Source organism: Mixophyes fleayi, chromosome 2 (genome assembly GCF_038048845.1).
Source record: "Mixophyes fleayi isolate aMixFle1 chromosome 2, aMixFle1.hap1, whole genome shotgun sequence".
In the NCBI taxonomy this organism is placed as follows: Eukaryota; Metazoa; Chordata; class Amphibia; order Anura; family Limnodynastidae; genus Mixophyes; species Mixophyes fleayi.
The window spans coordinates 12,078,370-12,103,855 of record NC_134403.1 but is presented as its reverse complement, the minus strand read 5'-3'; the positions used below and the strand labels follow the sequence as shown (position 1 = coordinate 12,103,855).

At 40.5% G+C, this 25,486-nt stretch overlaps 1 protein-coding gene across 1 annotated transcript; it reads left to right on the top strand.

Moving 5' to 3' along the window:
• The first annotated feature begins 13,871 nt into the window (after window positions 1-13,871).
• On the top strand, window positions 13,872-14,807 carry LOC142139760 (olfactory receptor 12D1-like). Its single transcript, XM_075197630.1, has one exon. The coding sequence runs from the start codon at window positions 13,872-13,874 to the stop codon at window positions 14,805-14,807; it is 936 nt and encodes a 311-aa protein (XP_075053731.1).
• Window positions 14,808-25,486: the final 10,679 nt, after the last annotated feature.

The following is a 25,486-nucleotide window of genomic DNA, read 5'->3' as shown; positions in this document are numbered from 1 at the left end:
ATTCAGAATTTACAATAGAGTAATAGTTGGCAAGGGGCAGAGTTTGATGATGTCATGATGATGGCACAATGATGTCATCAAGACCCACCTCTTCCCCTAGCCCCCACTTGCACTTATTGCTTTGCAAGCACCAAGTGCTTCTATATACGTTTGTACATTATTTCAACTTCTGTCGTGCTAAGGACATGTCCTTAGCACTTTTAAGGAATATGCTGAGGGTCCCACTTGACCTTAGTACTGAAGGGGTTAATACAAGTAATCACTTATGTGGTGAGTAGTACTCATACAGAAGTAGCTACAGAATAGTGTTCATGCTGGCCACACGGTGACTCCACTCATGTGCAGGACAAAAACCGTGTGACGGATATAGTATGTCTGTGATGTGACTCCCCTTACTCCTCATCTGTGAGAGATGGAGCCCCGTTATTGGCCGATGCCAATAGTTGATGTTTGAAAACGGGGACGAAGCAGTGAATACTGTCAGCTCATGGAACGAGAGGCATTACCTCATTCTCAGAGCTGGTTTTACAGTAGTAGGTTGAGTTACAGAAGAGCTTCCGACTCCCTAATCCCTGATTTTATCTATCGAATTTTTGCTGCTTTTACAATAATTCAGTTCTGTCGGATTGCCCCAAGTCCCACCACACCCTTCTATTCTGGAGACACTCTGCCTACTCAGATCTACATCAAAGGAACTAATCTCTACAATGTAAGATTTGTTGTGCACATACTATCAAGCAAGCAAATATTTGTGTGAACTGTCAATGGTGGGAGTGTATCAAAGGAAATATAAGAAAATGTTAAATCTGTGTTCGAATCAAGGAAAATTATAAATATATATATATATATATATATATATATATATATATAGATGATATCTAGTCCCAGCATACATACACTTTATGGACAAACGTATTTGGCCACCCATGTTAATTGAGGTGTTTCAATTAGACCAGTTGCCAGAGGTATATAAAATCGAGCCCCTAGCTATTGTCAGGATCTGTCTTCACCTGTACTGCAGCATCACATCAGCATGCTGCTTTGTCTCGGCAGCTCCTGTCTCCTGAATTACATTGGACTTGGTGTTATTTATATGTGCCTTGCAGTACCTCTGACTCACCAGCGGTGCTGCTCTGAACCCTTGTCTCTTTCCTCTGTCGGAGGGGTTAACCTGCTGCTCCCATTGATTACTGCACTTGTTCTCTCCCTATTTATGCCTGCCTCCCTCAGTTCACCTTTGCTGGCCATTGTTGCTGCTGTTCAAGATATTGTTGTTCTCATTTATTACTCCAGTTACTTCTCCTGTTCCCTTAGACTTCTGCAAGCTGCAAGTCGACATCCTGGTTTCTTTCCACTCAGCCTGTTCACCTGCACCAGCCGTATTCTTTGTTGTTACCTGCTTTCAACCTCACCAAGAGATCCTTTGTTCAGTGTCTGCAATATTCAGTTTGTACCATTTTCTGCACTATCTGTATCATATCTGCTCAATAAATGTTATATGCTTTCACCATACTCCGGGCTCCATAGCTGTCATTTCCAGCTCTTAGCATAGAAGTGTGACAGCCATGCTGTCACCATTTGGAATTATTTGTGATACAAAATGGGTCGTTCTGAAGAGCTCAGTGACTTCAAGCGTGGTACTGTGATAGGATGCCACCTTTGCAATAAGACTGGTCATGAAATTTCATCCCTGATGGATATTCCACGGTCAACTAAAGCGCATTGTGAGTAAAAGTCCCCAACGCTCTGCTAATTCCATAGCTAAAAAGACGTACAGAAAAGAAGAGCGCAAAGCAACAAGCACAAAATAAAAGTTAAACAATTTATTGTATACATATATAATCAATCAGAATATCAATAGGATAAGACATATAGCTAATGAACTGATGTCAATAGCAACAAAATAGTATACAGCTGATGGATTAGCAGACTTCAATTAGTCAAACAATATACCAGGAATTCAGGCCAGAAAAATGTATAATATGGTACCATATATAGAAAAAATATATACTGCCGTTGCAAATATCCAAATCACGGACTGACGATATTACCGGTGTTTTAATCCTCTTATGGCTGAATCTATAGCAAATGATTGTATTCCCTGAGTCATATTTTTAATCATATATTTATTTTAATCATAATATTATTTGTATATTGTTTTAACGTTATGGTGCTAGCTCTGTGGATCATGTTAGGTCTGACTTATTTATTGAGTTATTTAATGTTGTAATCTGTTTAGATTTAAACTGTTATATTCTTTAGGAAAATTGTTTACCTGAGTTTACATGTAGACGGATAAGCGATGCATCAAAATGATTTTTTTCCGGTCATGTGACTTGGATCATAGGAGTTCGGACATCTCCGCAATGAATGTCAGACTGTCGGATACCTCTGGACGGTCAGCTGATGATCATATGACCAAGTTTCATGTGATGAGACTTACGTATTTAAACAGGTGCTACTGGCTCTCTTTATCATATTCACCTCTGATGAAGCGGCGGTACGCCGGGAAATGCGTCAGGATTGATATCTGAGATTACTTACTGGATGCAGGCCATCTTACAACCCTGGGGTTGATTCATATTACTGCCGAATTCAGCATACTTCAGACTGCCATCTGTACCATACTGGAGACACTGGGGTGTGACTGATCTTGGTGTTAAGAATCCACGGGCTCATGGAGTAAAGTTAAGTACCTGTATGAATTTCTTGGTGCTGATTACACCCATCGGTGATCGTTATTCTGGACACTGACACAGGGAATACAATCATTTGCTATAAATTGAGCCATAAGAGGATTAAAACACCGGTAATATCGCCAGTCCGTGATTTGGATATTTGCAACGGCAGTATATATTTTTTCTATATATGGTACCATATTATACATTTTTCTGGCCTGAATTCCTGGTATATTGTTTGACTAATTGAAGTCTGCTAATCCATCAGCTGTATACTATTTTGTTGCTATTGACATCAGTTCATTAGCTATATGTCTTATCCTATTGATATTCTGATTGATTATATATGTATACAATAAATTGTTTAACTTTTATATTGTGCTTGTTGCTTTGCGCTCTTCCTTTCTGTACGTTTTTTTGCATGTCTGACAGATTCAGATTCTGTCTTTGAAGAGCTGCAGCACAAGACATAAAAAGGGTTAATCGCAGCGCCTTACATTGTATTTCTAATTCCATAGCTGAAGAGTTCCTGGCATTAATGTAAGCACAAAAAGTGTGTGGCGGTTGCTTAATGGAATGGGTTTACATGACCAAGCAGCTGCATACAAGCCTCACATCACCAAGACCAATGCCAAGCATCAGATGGAGTGGTGTAAAGCACACCGACACTGGACTGTGGAGCAGTGGAAATGTGTTCTGTGGAGTGACGAATCGCACTGCTCTGTTTGGCAGTCAGATGGACTAGTCTGGGTTTGGTTGATGCCGAGAGAACATTGCTGGCTGCATTTTGCCAACTGTGAGAGGAGGGATAATGGTATGGGGCTTTTTTTCAGGGTTTGCACTGGGACCTTTATCTCCAGTGAAGGGCAATCTTAATGCTTCAGCATACCAAGTAATTTTGGACAATGCTTCCATCTTTGTGGCAACAGTTTGAGGAAGGCTCTTTTCTATTCCAACATGACTGTGCCCCAGTGCACACAGCAAGGACTACAATGACATGGTTTGATGAGTTCGGTGTGGAAGAACTTGACTGGCTCCTGCAGAGCTCTGACCTCAACCCCATTGTACACCTTTGGGATGAACTGGAACGGAGATAGCGAGCCAGCCCTTCTCGTCCAACATCAGTGCCTGACCTCATAAATGCTCTACAGAATGAATGGGCACAAATTCCCACAGAAACACTCCAACATCTCGTGGAAAGCCTTCCAAGAAGAGTGGAAGCTGTTATTGAGGGACCAACTCCATATTTAAGTAAATGTATTTGAATACAATGTCATTACAGTCCCTGTTGGTGTAGGTGTAATGGTCAAGTGTGCCAATACTTTTGTCCATATAGTGTATAAGTGGTATACCCAAATACATCAAGCCTATCCTGGAGGGGTTGTGGATGCAATGGCACTCTGTCCCACATGCGGAACTGCTCTAAAATAAGAAGAGAGCCACCTCTTTATTAACAGAATCCCCGGAGTCCAGTTAAACCCCTGTCTCTCGTCTAGACGGAGTTAAACTTATAGGACATATATTGAATGTTTCTAGGTGCCAAATAGCTGCTGGATGGAAAAACACAGATCCATCCACTATTTCTTCCATTATAAATCTAGCTTGGTAAACATATTGTTTAGAACACATCAAAAATATAATTCTCGATACACCTAATACATTCTTCAACTGTTGTGTTATAGTTTGTGTCCGATGCGCCTCAGCCACTACATTTTTGAGTGTTATCCTGGCACGTTATCCAGTGCACAACCAAAATCCTCAGTTAGCCCTTTACTACCATCTTAGTTGTTCACCTATGTTTCCATTCTTCAAATATTGTGAATTAACAGTTGCTGTGCTAAATGGTGTATCTGACCAGCTAGGGTGTATCAGACCCTTGACTTTGATCCTGAGTACAATTTCTGACTCCCAGTGCACCAGGCCTTCAGCTTATAACTGACTGCGATATCTATTGATTCCTGGGCATCAGTCTTCTTTACTATCGATAGCAAGACCAGAGTGCATACTACATTTTTGATAGTGATCCAGATTTTATGCTGTAGTCTGCCAAAAGAAGAGTAAGTGCAGTTTATCACTGACACCATTTCTCACAGTACTACACATGTCTTAATAGAATGCTTATATAACAATAATAAAAGATCGATACTTGTTATTCCCTGGCCACCAACCACCAGCCATTGGGTTCCTACATCAAAGCTACAACCAGCATAGCATCATTACACTTAGTCAGCTTGGTCCTTTTATCATCATCATCATCACCATTTATTTATATAGCGCACCTGATTCTGTAGCTCTGTACATAGAACTCACACACATCAGTCCCTGCCCCATTGGAGCTTACAGTCTAAATTCCCTAACATACACACACACACAGACGGAGAGAGAGACTAGGGTCAATTTTGATAGCAGCGAATTAATCTACTAGTATGTTTTTTTGGAGTGTGGGAGGAAACCGGAGCACCCGGAGGAAACCCACGCAAACACGGGGAGAACATACAAACTCCACACAGATAAGGCCATGGTCAGAAATTGAACTCATGACCCCAGTGCTGTGAGGCAGAAGTGCTAACCACTTAGCCACCGTATTGCCCCTCATCCTGGCTAAAGGGTCGCTATTCTTGGAACTTCTATAGAAATGGACATCACCAACCTCTTCACATCCCCCTGCCCCCCCCCCCTACTAACATGAGTTTCCCTAATCCTTATCCCTACTCTGAGATCACACCTATTCCCAGCCAGCTCCGTCACACTTACTCTGGTTTTTGGTAGATCTTTACTTTTTCACTGGTTGGACTTAGTCCTATTATGTGTAGCTAGACAATTTCATCATCCAACTCCCTCCCAAACCTCACTTGCACCTCTTTTTTCTGTACATTCCCCTTATATTTGGTTTATACTCCAATAATGACAAGTGTGTATTTTTATTGTTATTCCATACATTTTATATAGTTTTTAAACAAGTACAGAGTAAGCTGGAATTGTTTACAGTTATTTCTATCAATTAAAGTGTTGTGAGCCGTTATATACAGATTTCCCTACAGGATTTTTCCCAATGGGATATAAAATGAATAAAAGAAGGAATACATCTTGTTAATCATCCATTCTGGTTTGGACAAAGCCCACTCTTTATCCGAGGTACTCATCTGTGTCACGATATATGTGTGTTTGTGTGTTCGTGTGTAATCATTTTATTTTACAGTGTCTTGTAGAGGGATTATTAGGGGCATAATACTAATATATTTTAATATACAAATGCTATTTCTGACTCTGCATGAGACCCATAGGCACCTTTAATCTGTAATATGATAAAGTAATATTATAATCTGAGCAAAAAAGTGATTTATCTGTACAATCTATTCTCCAAATCCCACATGGCATTTTAAGACTTTTTTAAATAGGACTTAAAACTTATTATAGGATTTTGTGCAGATTTTATGTTTATATTATAACTGTACATAAGCATTGTACTGGTATGTTGTGGTGGAGTAATAATTAAAGCCTCTGACTGTGAGTTGACTTTTGAGTTTAGTATTCTCAGGGAGTTTAATTGCTAAATATTAATTACGCTATTAAATACATTATTGTAAACAAATCAACAGAGTAGAAATAAATGGCAATATAAATTGCTCTAAAAGTTCAGGTTAAATAAATTATCATTAGTTAATATGACTAATCATATTACTTAGCAGATTTCTACTAAATAACTCCTATCCCCACATTGCTTAAATAATCATCTATATTATCTATGATGGATCTTAGGTCCTAAATGTCCACAATTACTTTACAATAATCAACGACAGGTCCAGAATTATTCCATATTAATCAAAGTTCGACCGTGTTATCAAGTGGACTCTAGAAATAACCAGTGTGCCTCCTAATACTGATTTGTTACTGTGCTCACTGTTGCTCAAATGTTACCTCATAACTTCCACTATGCTCACCAGGGGAGGGCTGGCAAATTGTAGCCCGGGGGGCAAGACTCAATTTATCAGCCTATTAGGAACATTTCAAAGGAAGAGAAATGAAGGTGACCCAGCCCAAGGTAGCCCACTATGGGACTGCCCCGGTGGCAGATGACCCACTGCCCCCCAACTGCTCTACTGTCTCCTCTTAATTGTAACTATTCTTTCCGCTGCTTTACTTTCTCCTCTTATTTGTCACTATGCTTATTGCTGCTCTGCTGTCTCCATTTAATTGTCACTATGCTTACCTATGTTCTACTGTCTCCTCTTAAATGCCATTATGCTTATTGCTGCTCTACTGTCTCTTTTTAATTGTCACTTTTCCTAATGCTGCTCTACTGTCTCCTCTTGTCACTATGCTTACTGCTGCTTTACTGTCTTCTCTTAAATGTCACTATGCTTACTGCTGCTTTACTGTCTCCTCTTAATTGTCACAATGCTTACTGCTGCTCTACTGTTTCCTCTTAACTTTCACTATGCTTACTGCTGCTTTACTGTCTCCTCTTAATTGTCACTATACTTATTGTTGCTCTACTGTCTCCTTTTAATTGTCACTATACTTACTGCTGCTTTACTATCCTCTCTTAATTGCCACTATGCTTACTGCTGCTTTACTGTTACCTCTTAATTTGTCACTATGCTTACTGCTGCTCTACTGTCTCCTTTTAATTGTCAGTATGCTTACTGCTTCTCTACTGTCTTCTCCTAATTGTCACTATGCTTACTGCTGCTTTACTGTCTCCTCTTAAATGTCACTATGTTTACTGCTGCTTTACTGTCTCCTCTTAATTTCACTATGCTTACTGCTGCTTTACTGTTACCTCTTAATTTGTCACTATGCTTACTGCTGCTTTACTGTTACCTCTTAATTTGTCACTATGCTTACTGCTGCTCTACTGTCTCCTTTTAATTATCAGTATGCTTACTGCTGCTCTACTGTCTTCTCCTAATTGTCACTATGCTTACTGCTGCTTGTACTGTCCTCTTTTAATTGTCACTATACTTACTGCTGGTTTACTGTCTCCTCTTAATTGTCACAATACTTATTTCTTCTCTAATGCCTTCTCTTCATTGTCACTATGCCTACTGCTGCTCTACTGTCTCTTCTTTTCACTATGGTTTTGCTGCTCTAATGTCTCCTCTTCACTTTCAATATGCTTACTGCTGCTTTACTGTCTCTTCCTCATTGTCACTATGCTTAATGCTGCTCTACTGTTACCTCTTAGTTATCACTATGCATACTGATGTATCCTATTCTGCAACTCACTTTTTTAATTTTTTTCCCACTAAAATTGCCCCCGTCTATGCTACGCTTTCAATTAGCTCCTTGTTCTGATCAAAACTGTCTTCTCTGCAAGTGTAACAGAGCAGATGGTTGACACCCCAGAAGAAGTGTAAGGAAGGATTCTACAGCCTCAGTGTTATGGTAGAGAGACAAAGGTCCCCACAGTGGTGTTGGAAAAAAACAAGGAACACAGGGCTAAAACTGCATAAACTCGTGGTTTTATTCTTTGTTTGTGGCATAAGGTTTTTTCACAGCAGCAGATAAGTAGCAGTAGTACAGGGAAGTAATACCACAATACCATTAATATGCAATTCTAAAATAACATTTTAGGAATCTTCTATCCACAATATCAGCAATATGTAAACATAAACCACTACAACATATAGGTCACTTAATAAATATATCTCACTTTCAGTGAAATAAGTTTCACTGGATGAATACTTTTGAGAAACAACTGGTTGCTAACAAGTTAACCATTACACTAAAAGCTGCTGCAGCAGATTATCTAGACAAATCGATCACAATAAACTTTTAGTGCAATTATACAACACCTATCACATAATATAGACACACTCTTGTGACAAATTATTAACTTGAACATAGCAAAGCAAAATAAACCATAAATGTGTCTGTTTTCATATCCTGCTGAAATCACATGGGCAGTGGCAATTTAGGTCTTTTCCTGTGCTGCAAAGATGCTTCCTTATGGGCTGGCTTTTACATACTTTGGCTGCATACATTCCTCAGGACAACAGTTTAGCAAGACCATTCAGTGGCTCTTTGTAGGAAGATCCTGTATAAGTCCAGCCAGCAGTCACCCATCACAACTCACAGCCAGCAGTCACAACCCTCTAACTTCCAACAGTCCGTTTTTGGCTTCTCCCCTTTACCCCCAAGAATCTCCTGAAGCCTTCTAGTCTATTCTGGCACAAAAATGCCTGTTTTTCCAATTTGTTGCAGTGTCTAACTGTCTCTGCATGATTCTAGTGCAGTCTGGGGCTTTAATGAGCAGCTTGGGCTGTAGTTTGCAGTTTTTCCACCCCAAAATGGGCAATGCAATTTGCATTAAAATTCCCAGAGGCCGTCTGGTGAACTGTAATTTTCCAAATGAATGCCTGCAGTAATATACCTTTGATTTGCAGGATAATACATAACTTTCTTCTCTGTTACTAACTCTCTTTTATTCCTTTATGTATTTGTTGTTTTCCCTGTGAATGGGTGAAATATATTACTTCTCCCTTTTTTGTTTTCAGGCGCCGTCCCTGGGCTCTTCCATCTGCACAGGGATGGTCGCCATTGTTTCCGCACAGTCAAGTCTGTTTGTCCAGCAACCAGATGTACTAAGCCCGGCTGACCGGAAGCTCCTTCTGCGCATGCACGTCCCATTGCTAGGCAATGGGATGGTACTCAGAGACCCCCTGGTGGCTGCTGATGTCACCACCAGTAATAACTCCTCTCCTAGCACTATATAAGGAAGACTCTGGCACCATTGGGGTGCCAGAGTATTAATTCAATCCTGCTCCAGGCATTCATGCTGCTAGGCTACTTTTGGTCGGACTCCATGGTTCCTGACTTGTCTTGTCCTGACACTTCTTCTGGATTCTTCCTTTGGCTCTTTAAGTCCTCTCTGATATTTGACTCCTGTCTATCTGATTACTCTTTTGGATCCTCCTCCGGTACTGCACACACAGCAAGGCTTGACCGCGGCTTCTCTGACTATCCGTTTACTTCTATATCACTGATTGCCCTCCTGGAGAACCGCGACCTGTATGTCTCTCGTAGCTAAACACAAACCCTCTTGCGGGGGTCCCTGATGAAGACCAGAGGTGTGCTAGACTCCGCACCTTCCGATAGGGCTGTGCAAATATCAGCAGGTAGCTCCATGTTGCTGACACTTGTCCTCTCTATACTCGTTATCAGTGGCCTTTATCTCTTCCTCTCTATTTTCTTGCCCCTTTTCTCTCTTATGTCTGTCACTTTCACCAGGGTTATCGTTTCACTGCAAAGATTGATCCAATCCCTGTTATATTGTATTCATAAAGCAGCATCATATATAAATGAATTATTCAAATACCACAATCAAAGGTGGTGGCATTTCTCCTGTGGACATAGATCCATAATGACTGGAGCATGGTCTAAAAAGATGATGGAGCCTATGTCAGATTTAATTAACTCCAGGGGGTAAATGTATCAAAGTCCGGTTTTTTCATCTCACGGGATATCGGCGACTTTGGAGCTAAAATTTTAAGCGGCAATGGCTTGTAAAGGCAAACTTGCCTTTACAAGCCATCGCCACTTTAAATTTTAGCTGCAAAGTCGCCGATCTCCTGCGAGATGAAATAATCGGACTTCGATACATTTACCCCCAGGAGTAGAGCATAGCAAACAGGAGAATAATCACTTCTAGAATGGATGAAGTGGGGAAGGAAGTAAAAAGTGTAGTTATGTTCTAAGCAGTGTTCCATTCTCCAGATATCAGGAGTATTAAGTTGTCTTGCAAATACTCCCAAAGCTCTGGAGGACCAATCTGAGTACTGAAGTAGACAATGATTTATGTTGTCAGAATGCCATGTCAGGTTAATATGTTGATCTATCCCTTTATTGTCTTCGTTTGGATAAAGGTAAGAGCTCTTTGTGCTAGTAGCTAGGAGTCAACTCGGTTTGTTTGAAAATTTGTTTCCCTTCTCATTAAGTAGCAACTTGTGTGCAAGTTGCGTTCAGACTTGACTCAGCCCATTGAAGTGCATATTTGCAATGGACCATGTTAAATAAGTATCTTTACTGTATAATAAGGCTATGCCCCGGTAGCTTGTGCACCAAGCAGAGGTTATTCAACAGAGAAAGCTACCTGCTCAGCTTGAATAATAATATGATATCCCGCCCCCCTCCAACCTTGACAGATATACAAAGATATATTAAAATCATAACTGGAGGACAGAATAGTGCCACATACCACCGCCATAGCTTGATTTTCATCATCTGATGGTGGCATACAATGGGCTTAGGCTGCTCACAGTTGGATTATCCCCACGGGAGAAAAGTTGCCAGCCCCTGATAGCAGTCACCAGATTGTGAAGCATTAAACACCATAACAAGGGGCTCTGTTTGCTTGTCACATAAAATGGGGGTCTATTTTGTATATGAGTCACTAGAAGAATATCTGTATTACTGTGACAGGATGGACCTCCTATGTCACCCTTTCCGTTGTTGTGGGAACTGGCTGGGCTTGCCTTGCCACAGTCCCCTTTCTCTCTCCCCCTTACCCTCTAACCGCAGTAGGAGGAGCTTGCTGCTGCCACCACACTCCTGTGCTTTCAAGCTCAACAGACGTGTTGGTCACTTAGAGATGAAAAGGTCTAATTAACATGAGATTACCTGTCTCCAGACAGTTCAAAAACACACTTCCTCCAGCTAATGGCTACTGATTGAGAAATCAATACCTTAGAAATCAGTACATTTCTAATACACAACATCAAAAATCAGTACATTTGCAATAATATAAATTGGTGCCTGTGACACTAATTGAAATACATTTCTACAATAAATGATTTCTATGTGATCCAGCCACAATTACATACTAGTGTTAAGTTTGGGAGTGTGTATTATATACTAGCAATCATAAAAATGGTTTGTTTTGAATATTACTTATCAGAATGGGGATCTGTTTTATTCTACATTGTCAATTGGTCACCAAAAGAGGGATTTGTATTCTCAAATGGCCTTGAAAACAGAAGTCTGTATTATATACTAGTAACCAGTATAGGGGATATTAATTGTAAGTCTACATTGTATAATGTGTATTAGATTGGAGGTGTACTGTATACTTTCAACCACAATAAGGGTTTGCTTTGCATGCTGGTTACAAGAATACGGTCTGCATTATATTATAGTCTTCACAACGGAGGGTCTCTACTTACACCTGTCAATAGAATGGCACTCTGTATGGTATACTAACTACCGGAATGATTTTCTGTACTGTATACTGAATAACATAATAGTGGATTGTTTTATATAATAATTAACAAAATTATCTTCATTTTATACTATCTATTAGAATGATGGTCTGTATTGTATACTAGCTACCAGAATGATGGTCTGTATTGTATACTGGCTACCAGAATGATGGTCTGTATTGTATACTAGCTACCAGAATGATGGTCTGTATTGTATACTGGCTGCCAGAATGATGGTCTGTATTGTATACTAGCTACCAGAATGATGGTCTGTATTGTATACTGGCTACCAGAATGATGGTCTGTATTGTATACTGGCTACCAGAATGATGGTCTGTAGTGTATACTAGCTACCAGAATGATGGTCTGTATTGTATACTGGCTACCAGAATGATGGTCTGTATTGTATACTGGCTACCAGAATGATGGTCTGTATTGTATACTGGCTACCAGAATGATGGTCTGTAGTGTATACTAGCTACCAGAATGATGGTCTGTATTGTATACTGGCTACCAGAATGATGGTCTGTATTGTATACTAGCTACCAGAATGATGGTCTGTATTGTATACTGGCTACCAGAATGATGGTCTGTATTGTATACTAGCCACCAGAATGATGGTCTGTAGTGTATACTAGCTACCAGAATGATGGTCTGTATTGTATACTGGCTACCAGAATGATGGTCTGTATTGTATACTGGCTACCAGTATGATGGTCTGTATTGTATACTGGCTACCAGAATGATGGTCTGTAGTGTATACTAGCTACCAGAATGATGGTCTGTATTGTATACTGGCTACCATAATGATGGTCTGTATTGTATACTAGCTACCAGAATGATGGTCTGTATTGTATACTGGCTACCAGAATGATGGTCTGTATTGTATACTGGCTACCAGAATGATGGTCTGTAGTTTATACTAGCTACCAGAATGATGGTCTGTATTGTATACTGGCTACCAGAATGATGGTCTGTATTGTATACTGGCTACCAGAATGATGGTCTGTAGTGTATACTAGCTACCAGAATGATGGTCTGTATTTATACTGGCTACCAGAATGATGGTCATTCTTGTATAGCAATTAAAATAATGATGGTCTGTATTCTATTCTAAATAACATAATTGTGGTCTGTATTGTATACTAGCTACCAATGTGATTTTCTGCATTCTATGCTAAATAACACAATGGTGGTTTGAATTGTAAACTAATTATCAGAATGAAGGCCTGTATTGTATACTAACTAACAGAATGATGGTGTGCATTGTAAACTAGTTATAAAATTTGGTTTTGCATTATCTACTAGCCACCAGAATGGGCATTTGCATTGTACAGTTGTCACCACAATTAAGCTATGTATTTTAATTATCAGTATTGGTATTTAATAACTGTTTACAAGGGCATAATAGTTTTATATACAGTCTAATCCATAGGGAACTCCATGTTTGGTTTCCTGCCTCTGAAGTTGCTGTAGTTCTTGGTGCTCCCACTCAGATCTTCCCTGATCCCAATATTTTTCTCAACTGAAACAATGGGGGCAGATTACAAGGGTTCTTATCCAGTTATCTTGATTTGCAGACTTCTGGTAATATATACAAATTCAGATTTTTGTGCTGAACTCTAAATTTGGAATTGTTATTTCTATAGTGTAAATTGTACTATATCACTGTTTATATTTATTTGTAAAGTATTTTTACCTTGATGGTCACCTCTCATTTTCTTGTGTATCCAGGATAAAGTATACAATGTTACTAGGGGACCATCCAACTGATATAATGTGTATGGAGATTGCTTTGTTCTAGTAACTTATAATGTATGTTTTATGAACCCATTTTATCTCTTCTGACAGGACGTTTCTCCTACATTGTGATGTGTCTTCATTATACTTTCACTGTCCTGTTTCACCGTTATTTTGAATACTTCCATCCAGCATAATTTAAAATTGGATTTGATAACCCAGTGGACTGGTTAAATGATTTGGCTTGAGTAAAATGCCACCAGACTTCCTGAATTGGACATCTGTGAATAAATTTATTCTCCTGGGGCTGACAGAGCAGCCGCAGTTTCAAAAAATTATTTTCACCTTGTTCTTGGTTGCCTACACCTTGAATCTCATAGGGAATATCTCCATTATGATCATTGTGGCTTTGGAGAACAGTCTTCACACCCCTATGTACTTTTTTTTGAGTAACCTCTCATTCTTGGATATATGTTTTTCCTCTGTCGCTGTCCCTAATATGCTCCAGAATTTATTGACACAACAGAAGATGATCCCGTTCGCTGCCTGCATTGCTCAGTTGCATTTCTTCCACTTTTTAGGCAGTTCGGAAGTTCTGCTTCTTACAGCGATGTCCTATGACAGGTACGTAGCTATCTGCCAGCCCCTCCATTACACCAGACGAATGAACATGACATTGTGCTTCTTCCTTGCTCTTGGCTCCTGGCTTACTGGGTTTTTACACTCTTTGATGCATACTCTATTCACTGCCCAGTTACCATTCTGTGGTCCTAACAGAGTCAATCACTTCTTCTGTGACATCAAGCCATTGCTCAGATTGGCTTGTACCGACACAAGATTTAATGGCAAGTTACTGACTCTTGTGACCGGATCCTTAGTCATGGCGTCATTTCTTCTGACTCTGCTTTCCTATATATTTATTAGTATTTCCCTCCTTGGCATCCGTTCATCAGTAGGAAGGATGAAGGGTTTCTCTACCTGTGCTGCTCACTTGGTTGTGGTTATTCTGCTGTACGGCACAGCGCTATTCACCTATCTGCGTCCAATCACAGAGGAAACGCTACAAATGGATCGAATTGCTGCTATTTTCTTTACTGTGCTCACACCTATGTTGAACCCTCTAATTTATACCCTGAGGAACCAGGATGTCCAAAATGCCACAAAAAGGCTTTTCAGGTTCTTGGTGTAAGGATACATAATAATAACACAATGATTAAAGGTACTGAAATACCACGAAGGAAAGTCTTCTTGCTATGCACTCACCTCCAGACGATTAGTAATAGCAGTATAATAATATTATTCATTGATGTGCAGAGAGGAAAACTGAAAATAAATTGAAATTACACTAATTGTGCCCTAAACAAATCTCCAGCTATTTCTGTCTGTATATATATAAATATATATAATGTGAAATAAGCACTGGGAGTGTTAATAAAGCAGATATATATCTAACAGGCTTCTGTCTTGTCACGGGCACTAGGAGTCTTGCCCAGGAATTCACCAGATGACTGGGCTTACCAGAGTGGTGAAGTTAGCACAACGGTCCTCTGGTAGCAGGGTGACTAGCGGAACATATATCACAGCAGATGGAGAGAGAATGCCAATAAAGAATAGGAAAGTCAGTGACTTGCAGCAATCTTGGTCATTGAGTCAGCGACTAGCTGATAGTGTGGAAAGGCAGATTTGAACACGAAGATCAGGATGGACATGAGCAGATGCGGGGAGGTAGCAGGGAAGTCAGTAGTCTGCGTACAGCAAGTTGTACCACTGCTTATGGTGAGAAGACTTGTCCAGGTGCCGGTAGGTAGCGGGGAAGTCAGTGGTCTGCGTACAGCAAGTTGTACCACTGCTTAATAGGTGAGGATGTGTACAGGTGTCGATGAGTGGAGGCATACAAAGGATAATAGGATGCAGACACTGAGAGCACAGAGGAACTTGATCCCAATAGATATGCAGCGTATCCAGCAAAGTCTATAACGGTATGTGTGGCGCTACTTGGTAGAGACTTGCTCAGCACAGATATGCAGGCCAATAAAGGATAGTCAATCACAATTATGCATATAATGACTGAGTAGTACGGTTAATTCCAAACAGGTATGTAGCGTAACAACAACAGTCTATAGCGGGTATGGATACTGCTGCTGAGAGTGAAAACTTGTCCTAGCGGATATGCAGAGCAAACGTAGAAAGTCAATAACAGATAGTCATACCGCTATTCAGTAGAACAGTCTGTCCACAGGGAGATGCAGGGACTGCAGGGACGCTGGACGGCAGAGACGAGTGTAGGAACCACAGGTGAGTAGATCCGGTAATCAGAGTCCAGCTGAGGACACAGGCAAGAAACAGGAAACTGTAGCAGGTATGGAAACCAGCGATGAGTAGCACAGGAAATCCACAGGAACTGAAGACACTAGTAGTACACAGGAGACAGTAGCGGGTATGGAGACCAGTGATGAGTAGAACAGGAATCAGCAGGAAACTGAAGACACTAGTAGAACACAGGAGACACCTTCAGAGACTCACAGGGAATGAAACTCAAGATCAGGCAATGAGGTAATGAGCACAGGTGCCTTAAATAGGGAGAGTTGCCTGATCAACCAATTAGATTAAAAGCAACAGTCACAAGAGTTCTTGGGTGCTGCGCATGCGCAGTCCCTCAGGATGGCGGACGGCCGTGGTTTAAGATAGGTGCCGGCAGGAAGGCTAGGGAGCCATGCACCAGCGTAGAGGCACTCACGGTCCGGTGAGTGACACTTGTATGTTTCAAAACCTGAGGGAGATTGTTGTGTTTGGTAAAAATTTCACAGAGATTGTCTTCAGCTACAGAAAAAGCCGGTATAAGGGTCCCTGGGGTATGAATGGAGAAAAAAGGGTGGGCTTCATTGATCAGGCCCATTCCAAAGCCTCCAAAATACCAGACACTCTGCTGGTAAACAGGAGTTGCTCCTGGTGAGGTGCTGGAAAACTGCTGTTAAGCAGTTCATTCAGTCTCTCAATACCTGGGAGGAGGTCAGATGGCTCCTGAGGGATCCTGCAATTTATGAACAGTAAGTTCTGTTATTTTGTATGTGTGTGGGACACTAGGTCCTTCACTTTAGAGAGGGTGTTCCTGTGTATTAGCTAGAATCCAGACAGGCTAAGACTATCCCAAGAGATGCTAACCCAAACCTGATCTTGCAACAATATAAATATATATATAGATAGAGTGAGAGATAGCTATCTGTGAATAATGAAATATTATCAAATGTGATGACCTCAAAGAAAAGGATCTATGATCTGATTTTCTACTTAATATGTGAGAGCATTTTATTCCATTTTCTGCTATTTATGAAACTGTGTTAAGCTGTTTCCATCTGAGAAATGCTCTTTAACACTTTATCAAAAGATTACTCTGCGATTTCTCCACTGCTAACCCACTAATCACCTATTAGCGCCATCCACATAGAACTGTATGAGCATAGTGAATATTTAATTAATTTAACAAGCAAGGGCCGCTTGCCTTCCTAACATCTGAACAGTTACCACCATCTACAGGGTTTTTACCCGCACGAGACAGTCAGTGAAGTGTCATCTCTGTTCCTTCACGGCAGGCTGCACGCTCTCCTCTCCACTTACCTGTCCCCTTGGGTAAAGTCTGCAGGTGATGGAGAGCTGAGTTGAGGGGGTATTAACAGCATGTATTAAAGTCGTTCAATATAAAATGCAGTTACATCTACGGGCCTGGGTCGTTAAGGAGAGCAAAGCAAAAAAAAGGAGAAACTTTGCACCTTGGCAAAACCATGTTGCATTAAAGGGGGAGGTAAATGTAAAATTTGGGGACAGATTTATAGTTGTGGTAGGGCATTTCCTAAAGCAACTTTAAATTTATGTGTATCAATAAAGCTATCAAGTATGTGGGGGCTACATGAAAAAGCAGCCAGTACTTTCTTTATGTCCAAATACGCACCACTTGCATTGTAACATGTTTTGTCCAGGAGCAAATTTACTCCTTTTTTTGCCTTGCTCCACTTAATGACTCAGGCCCTACATGTCTTTAATATAAAATGCAAGGACGGAAGCCTGTCTTGTAGCAGTGATGGAAGACAAGTCATTTGCAGCTGAGTTATGGTAGCCACAAAAGATATCACAGTGCTGTCTTGGCTAGACTAACTTGATAAATAGCTCCGAAAATGAATTTCTTATTGCTGTGAAAAGTGGAGATAAGAAATGATACATAACAGCCACATCTTGCGAGGAACGATAAATGGACCCCTAGGACTTAACAGTAAACCCTGGCAGCGCTAATTGATAGAAAGTAATTGAGTCAGCATAGTAACTGTTCAGCTTACCCAAGAGGAAGAGGCTAAGAAGCACTCATTCCAACAACAAACAGTGCTAGTTTGCAACTGCCAACGAACGCAGGAAATCAGGAAGTTGAACAATACTTATTGAAGCTATAAACAGTCTTAGTAACTGATTATACAACACCAGGAAACCACAATATATATTTATTAGAAGAACATTTTTCAGTCTTCATTCTAGAACTCTATGTGTTAGAAAGCACAGACTCAGACGTTTTAGCCACTTTATTAAGCAAATACACTTGTCTGCACAGGAGTCCTGCTGAGATTGGCAGCGGTTCACACACATCCTCATGTTACATAAGAAGTGCTAGCGGCATAGATTAAACATTGTATGGTGAAAGCTGTGTGAACATATTGGGCCTGATTCACATCAGAACGCAAGTGGCATGTAAGTTGTGTTTGCAAAAATAGTGCGAAAATTTTGCGTACGTACTTGCGCCCCTATTCAAATCCAGAGGTTTCCTAAGATACAAGACGTAATTGCAGATAGTTTTTTTTTTTCCGTTTAAAGAGCAATTGCACTGTTTTTCCTACATGCGTATTTACTAGGGATGAGCGCACTCGGATTTATGAAATCCGAGCCCACCCGAACGTTGCCGATCCGAGTCGGATCCGAGACAGATCCGGGTATTGGCGCCAAATTCAAATCTGAAACTGAGGCTCTGACTCATAATCCCGTTGTCGGATCTCGCGATACTCGGATCCTATAAATTCCCCGCTAGTCGCCGCCATCTTCACTCGGGCATTGATCAGGGTAGAGGGAGGGTGTGTTAGGTGGTCCTCTGTCCTGGTAGATCTCGTGCTGTGCTGTTTAGTTCTGTGCTGTGCTGTTTAGTTCTGTGCTGTGCTGTTTAGTTCTGTGCTGTGCTGTGCTGTGCTGTGTTCTGCAGTATCAGTCCAGTGGTGCTGTGTGCTGTACTCTGTCCTTCTGAGGTCAGTGGTGTTGCTGGGTCCTGTGCCGTGTCCTGTTCAGTCCAGTGGTGCTGTGTCCTGTGCTCTGTGCTTCTAAGGGCATAGTTATTTCCCCAATATTCCCCTGTGTTTAAAAAAATAAAAAAAAGTTATTTAAAAAAATACCAAAAACTAATTTAATTTTTTTTAATTACCACAAAATTTGCACAACCAATCCTGCAGTATAAGCCCATTGGTACTGCAATATTACCAAGTTCACACATTCAGCAGTAAAAGTCCAGTGGTACTGCAATATTACAAAGTTCACACATTCTGCAGTATCAGTCCAGTGGTGCTGTGTCCTGTGCTCTGTCCTGCTGAGTTCCGTAGTGCTGCTGGGTCCTGTGCCGTGTCGTGTTCAGTCCAGTGGTGCTGTGTCCTGTGCTCTGTGCTTCTAAGGGCATAGTTATTTCCCCATTATTCCCAAGTTTTTAAAAAATAAAAAAAAAGTAAAAAAAAATTAAAAATTAAAAATTAAAAAAAATATATATAATTATAACCAAATTTGCAAAACCAATCCAGCAGTATAAGTCCATTGGTACTGCAATATTACAAAGTTCACACATTCTGCAGTATCAGTCCATTGGTGCTGTGTCCTGTGCTCTGTCCTGCTGAGTTCCGTAGTGCTGCTGGGTCCTGTGCCGTGTCCTGTTCAGTCCAGTGGTGCAGTGTCCTGTGCTCTGTGCTTCTAAGGGCATAGTTATTTCCCCATTATTCCCAAGTTTTTAAAAAATAAAAAAAAAGTAAAAAAAAATAAAAAATTAAAAAAAAAATATATAATTATAACCAAATTTGCAAAACCAATCCAGCAGTATAAGTCCATTGGTACTGCAATATTACCAAGTTCACACATTCTGCAGTATCTTGTGCTACATATAATGGAGACCAAAAATTTGGAGGATAAAGTAGGGAAAGATCAAGACCCACTTCCTCCTAATGCTGAAGCTGCTGCCACTAGTGATGACATAGACGATGAAATGCCATCAACGTCGTCTGGCAAGCACGATGCCCAATCTCCTAGTACAGGGCATGTAAAATCCAAAAAGCCCAAGTTCTCAAAAAACAGCAAAAAAAGAAACTTAAAATCATCTGAGGAGAAACGTAAAGTTGGCAATATGCCAATTACGACACGTAGTGGCAAGGAACGGCTTAGGCCCTGTCCCGTGTTCATGACTAGTGGTCCAGCTTCACCCAAGGATCTAAGCCCTCCTCCCCCCCCCACAAAAAATTTAAGAGAGTTATGCTGTCAGCAACAACAACAAAACAGCAAAGAACTCTGCCTTCTAAACAGATGACATCACAAATCCCCAAGGCGAGTCCAAGGGTGTTGTTGGTTGTGAACCCTGACCTTCCCATCACTCTACGGGAAGAGGTGACTCCATCCAGCATTTGCAGCACGCCCTCTGCATATGCTGGAAGGATCACCCACAGTCCAGTTACAGATTTGGCTAATGAAGGTGTGAATGTTGTACACTGGGAGGAGGATATTGATGTAGCTGGCGCTGAGGAGGATGTTGATGATTATGATGCAGACAGATACCAAATTGCATTTCTCAATTTCTATTTATATTCTAGATTATATAACGGCTGAAAAGTTTTCTGTTTTACTCCTAGTGGAGAGGGGATCTGATGCAGACAGATACCAAACTTTATATTCAACTACAAGTGTAGGGCGGGGGGGGGGCATAGATAGCCACCAAAGTAACGTGGTCCATTTAATTTCACTTTCTAGCTCCACAGTCTGTGCAGCCTGCTTTTTTTTATCTTCAAAGTATTTATATTTACAAGCCTTGCAATCTAAATTAACTAGAGGTAGTGACGTGGTAGAACTCCAAAAGGCAGTTTGGAAGCCCCTGTACAAACTGGCTCTATTTTTTAACTGAGTTGTCCCCCCTCCAGTGTGTACTCGGAAAGAGTTTTTAGTGCAGCGGGGAACCTGGTCAGTGAGCGGCGAAGGAGGTTGCTTCCTCACAACGTTGAAAAAATGATGTTTATAAAAATGAATAATCAATTCCTCAATGAAGTACAGCACTGCCCTCCAGACAGTACAGAGGGACTGTGGTTGTGGAGTCCAGCGGGGACGAATTGATAATGTGTGAGGAGGAGGAAGTACACACTGTAGGGGGAGAGGAATCAGAGGTTGAGGATAAGGACGACATCTTTCCTCAGTAGAGTCTGTTTAGTTTGTACAGGGACAGATGAATTGTTTTATTGGTGTGGGGGCCCAAACAAACCAATCATTTCAGCCACAGTTGTTTGGTAGGCCCTGTCGCTGAAATGATTGGTTTGTTAAAGTGTGCATGTCCTATTTCAACAACATAAGGGTGGGTGGGAGGGCCCAAGGACAATTCCATCTTGCAACTTTTTTTTTGGCATTATGTGACCATTCAACAGTCGTTTGCCATGTTCAAAAAGTAAAAGAAAATGCCAACAAATTCAATAAATTAAATCAAAAGTTAAATGCCCTGTCATTATTTAAAACAAGAGGTTTTGACGTGCTAGAATTAGTGTAGTGTTAAGATGTTATAAACACTACACTTGGAAATTGGAGGAGGTAATGTGGCCCCGGTATCAAATTGGGTACCGGGGCCACCCCACTACGCAGTCCAGATACTTGTTTGGTGGAATTCAGACCAGTTGAGGGTGTATTTATTTTATTGTGGCCCCGGTATCAAATTGGGTACCGGTGCCACCCCACTACGCAGTCCAGATACTTGTTTGGTGGAATTCTGACACGTGGAGGGTGTATTTATTTTATTGTGGCCCGGTATCAAATTGGGTACCGGGGCCACCCCACTACGTAGTCCAGATACTTGTTTGGTGGAATTCTGACACGTGGAGGGTTTTTTAATTATATTGTGGCCTCGGTACCAAATTGTGTACCGGGGCCACCACACTACGCAGTCAAGATAGATAGATGCGTATCATAGATAAAGTACATTCAGTGGTGTGGGGCAAATTGAAAAATATTCAAAATGCACTGACATTATCAAAAACAAGAGGTTGTCACACGCTAAAACTCCAACATGTATATGATGGAGAGGATGGAGGAGCAGCCGTATGTGTAGTGTAATGCAGACCTGTTGAAGGTTTTTTATATATTTTATTGTGGTGCCCAGTGCCCACTCCTCTACGCAGTCCAGGTACATTTATTGGTGCGAATCATAAAAGTTCAGGGTTTTTAATATATTGTGGTGACCCACTCCTCTACGCAGTCCAGGTACATTTATTGGTGCGATTCATAAAAGTTCAGGGTTTTTAATATATTGTGGTGACCCACTCCTCTACGCAGTCCAGGTACATTTATTGGTGCGATTCATAAAAGTTCAGGGTTTTTAATATATTGTGGTGACACACTCCTCTACGCAGTCCAGGTACATTTATTGGTGCGATTCATAAAAGTTCAGGGTTTTTAATATATATTGTGGTGACCCACTCCTCTACGCAGTCCAGGTACATTTATTGGTGCGATTCATAAAAGTTCAGGGTTTTTAATATATTGTGGTGACCCACTCCTCTACGCAGTCCAGGCACATTTATTGGTGCGATTCATAAAAGTTCAGGGTTTTTAATATATATTGTGGTGACCCACTCCTCTACGCAGTCCAGGTACATTTATTGGTGCGAATCATACAAGTTGATGGTTTTCTTATTATATATATTGTGGTGACCCACTCCTCTAGGCAGTCCAGGTACATTTATTGGTGCGAATCATAAAAGTTCAGGGTTTTTAATATATATTGTGGTGACCCACTCCTCTACGCAGTCCAGAAAGATACCTTGTTGCAACGTTTTGGACTAATAACTATATTGTGAGGTGTTCAGAATACACTGTAAATTAGTGGAAATGCTTGTTATTGAATGTTATTGAGGTTAATAATAGCGTAGGAGTGAAAATAAGCCCAAAAACTTGATTTTTAAACTTTTTATGTTTTTTTCAAAAAAAATCCGAATCCAAAACCTTAAATCCGAACCGAGACCTTTCGTCAAGTGTTTTGCGAGACAAATCCGAACCCCAAAAATAACGAAAATCCGGATCCAAAACACAAAACACGAGACCTCAAAAGTCGCCGGTGCACATCCCTAGTATTTACTACAAATCTGAACGCACCTACAAGCTTTTCCTTAATTGCTCTTATTAGTCCTAAAACACTACTGTCCCCTGACAATTAAGTGATATTAACCCTTTCACTGCATTACCTCATTAACCTGCACCATTCCATGCTAACAATTAACCCTTTATTGCATACTTTATTATCAAATATGTCTCATTATTACACACTTGCTCTTCAAGAATAATACCCACAGACAAAAGTTTTTTTAGAATGTATAACTTTTTATAAACAAAAAATAAAAATATTCAAACAGATCAAATGGGAACTAAAACCAAAAATTATAAATAATATATATATATATATATATATATATATATATATATATATTTTTTTTTTTAAATCAACATATTTTGTGCACAGGGGGGTGATGGTTCTGCACCCGCCAAAAATATGAAAAATATTTAAACACTATATTTAAACATCTCAAAATTATAACATGTTAGAAATATATCTTTGCTCTGTGGGTGTAGTTTGGTCCCACACTGTTCTAGCTCTATAGAGATCATTGGTGCTACATTACTATACAATATCCTAATGATTCATCCTATTGGTAGCACAGTACTAGCCAGAGGACTATATTTTAGAGGTACATACAGATGTATTGTGGTGGTGGTGGTGGAGATTACTTAAGGACAAACATTTATTTGTGCCCATTAATTCATATACTTGTTGTGGGTGGATCACATAGAAATAATTTATTGTAGAATTTTTTTTCAATTAGTGGTGCAGGAGCTAATTTACATAATTACAAATCTACTTATTTTTCATATTAGTATGTGTTTTGTATTGATCTCGGAGACAGTATGTCATGTTTGGGTTTTAAAAGTTTTCCGTAGGAAGTCCCAAGGGAGATATGTGTGGAGTCAATGTGTCTGGAGACAGGTAATCCCATATTAACTAGATCTTTTCATCACCAAATGACCAACACTTCTGTTGAGCCTGAAAGCACAGGGGGGGGGGGGGAAGGTGTGGGGGAAATCAGACTGGCTGGTAGGTTTCCTATGTGTGTAAGACTCAGGACACAAGTGATCACAGATTAATGCGAATTTTGCAGGTTAAATTGCATTAAGATGAAGATTAGAAGAAATGTTATATCCTGATTGTAAACATTTAATTTAAAATTTCAGACGCTGTGGGTCCGCTAGCACCAATGCAAAAATTTGTTAAACCCCTCCAGGCTGAGTTACGTGCATGCTGCATGAAGCACCTGGATTGGTTAGAGAGGCAAGAGGCTGGATTATTGTTTATTAAGGGCAAGAGGCATGTCCTACAGTTAGATACAAGCCGCTTGCCCCTAATAAGCAGTACAGTGTGGAAGCAGGACACACATCCCCAATATTCTTGCTGTCGGAACAAAGTCCTGACTGAGCTGGACAGTCATATAAAATTAGGACTGCCCCACCAGAATCAGGACAGTTGGCTGCCATTGCCCAGGTAAAAAATCCATCCAGGTCCTCTGAGCCTGGAGCAGCTGTAAATGAATCCACTCAGAATGGGAAGAAAGCTACATTTTTTCCAGGTCCTGGTACCTCTGCTCCATCTGAAACTCTGCCACCACTATTTTCGTGCCGGTAATTAGTGTGCCTTGAAGAAAAGCCTTAAAGGCATCCACAGGTGGGTGGACAGGATTTGCATTTACTTCAATATATCCCTTCCATTCTGTTATCATGTTACCCATTATTACAAGACAAAAGAGATTAAACTTCCAGAACTTGGTACCAACTACTGGCTTAAGGGTTACACATATGGATAAGGGTGAGTAATCTGAGACATCTCTAGGCAAATAGTGGATATCTCCTATTCAGGGGAGCAGGGTATGATGGGACGCTGAGTGACAAGAAAAGCGTTAGATTAGGGAAACACAATTCTCCAGACAGCAGTGAGACCGGGATCAAATATCTGTTTAATAAAGGCCGTGGGACCACTGGATATCAGTGGTATGAGAGAATAATCCCTCCATCTATCTAGTCACATAGTCTCCAATGCAAAGCACCGGCATGCCTGAGGTTAAGGTTATAAAGGCAGAAGCCTTCCGGAGAACATCATTATTGAAACGGAGAGGGATATGCAACGCAAGGAGAACTAGGGGTGAAGTGTTAGTTATAGCATGAAGAAACACAAACCTACCATATGGGTCAGTCTGTACTTGTTCAACAACAAAATGTAAGGTTTTCTTAACTAGGATGGATACACCTCTAGAGTTAGACAACCGAGAGGAGCGATAAGCTCAGCCCACCCAAGATCGTTTAAGGGTAAGGAAATGCGTTTCTACCAGGTGTGCTATGTCAGGATTGTGTTTCTTTACCTGTGTCAAAACCAAGGATTGTTTGATGTTATCATTAAGACCCCTTACATGCCAGATGAGCAGACCAAGCCCCCCACCTACAGTTATCGTATCATCCATAATTTGCTAAACATCTATCAAATTTAATCACCACAGTCCCAATATTTGCCCTTCC

Coding starts and splice junctions, on each gene's coding strand:
- LOC142139760 (XM_075197630.1), top strand. CDS start 13,872: ATGCCACCAGACTTCCTGAATTGGACATCTGTGAATAAATTTATTCTC.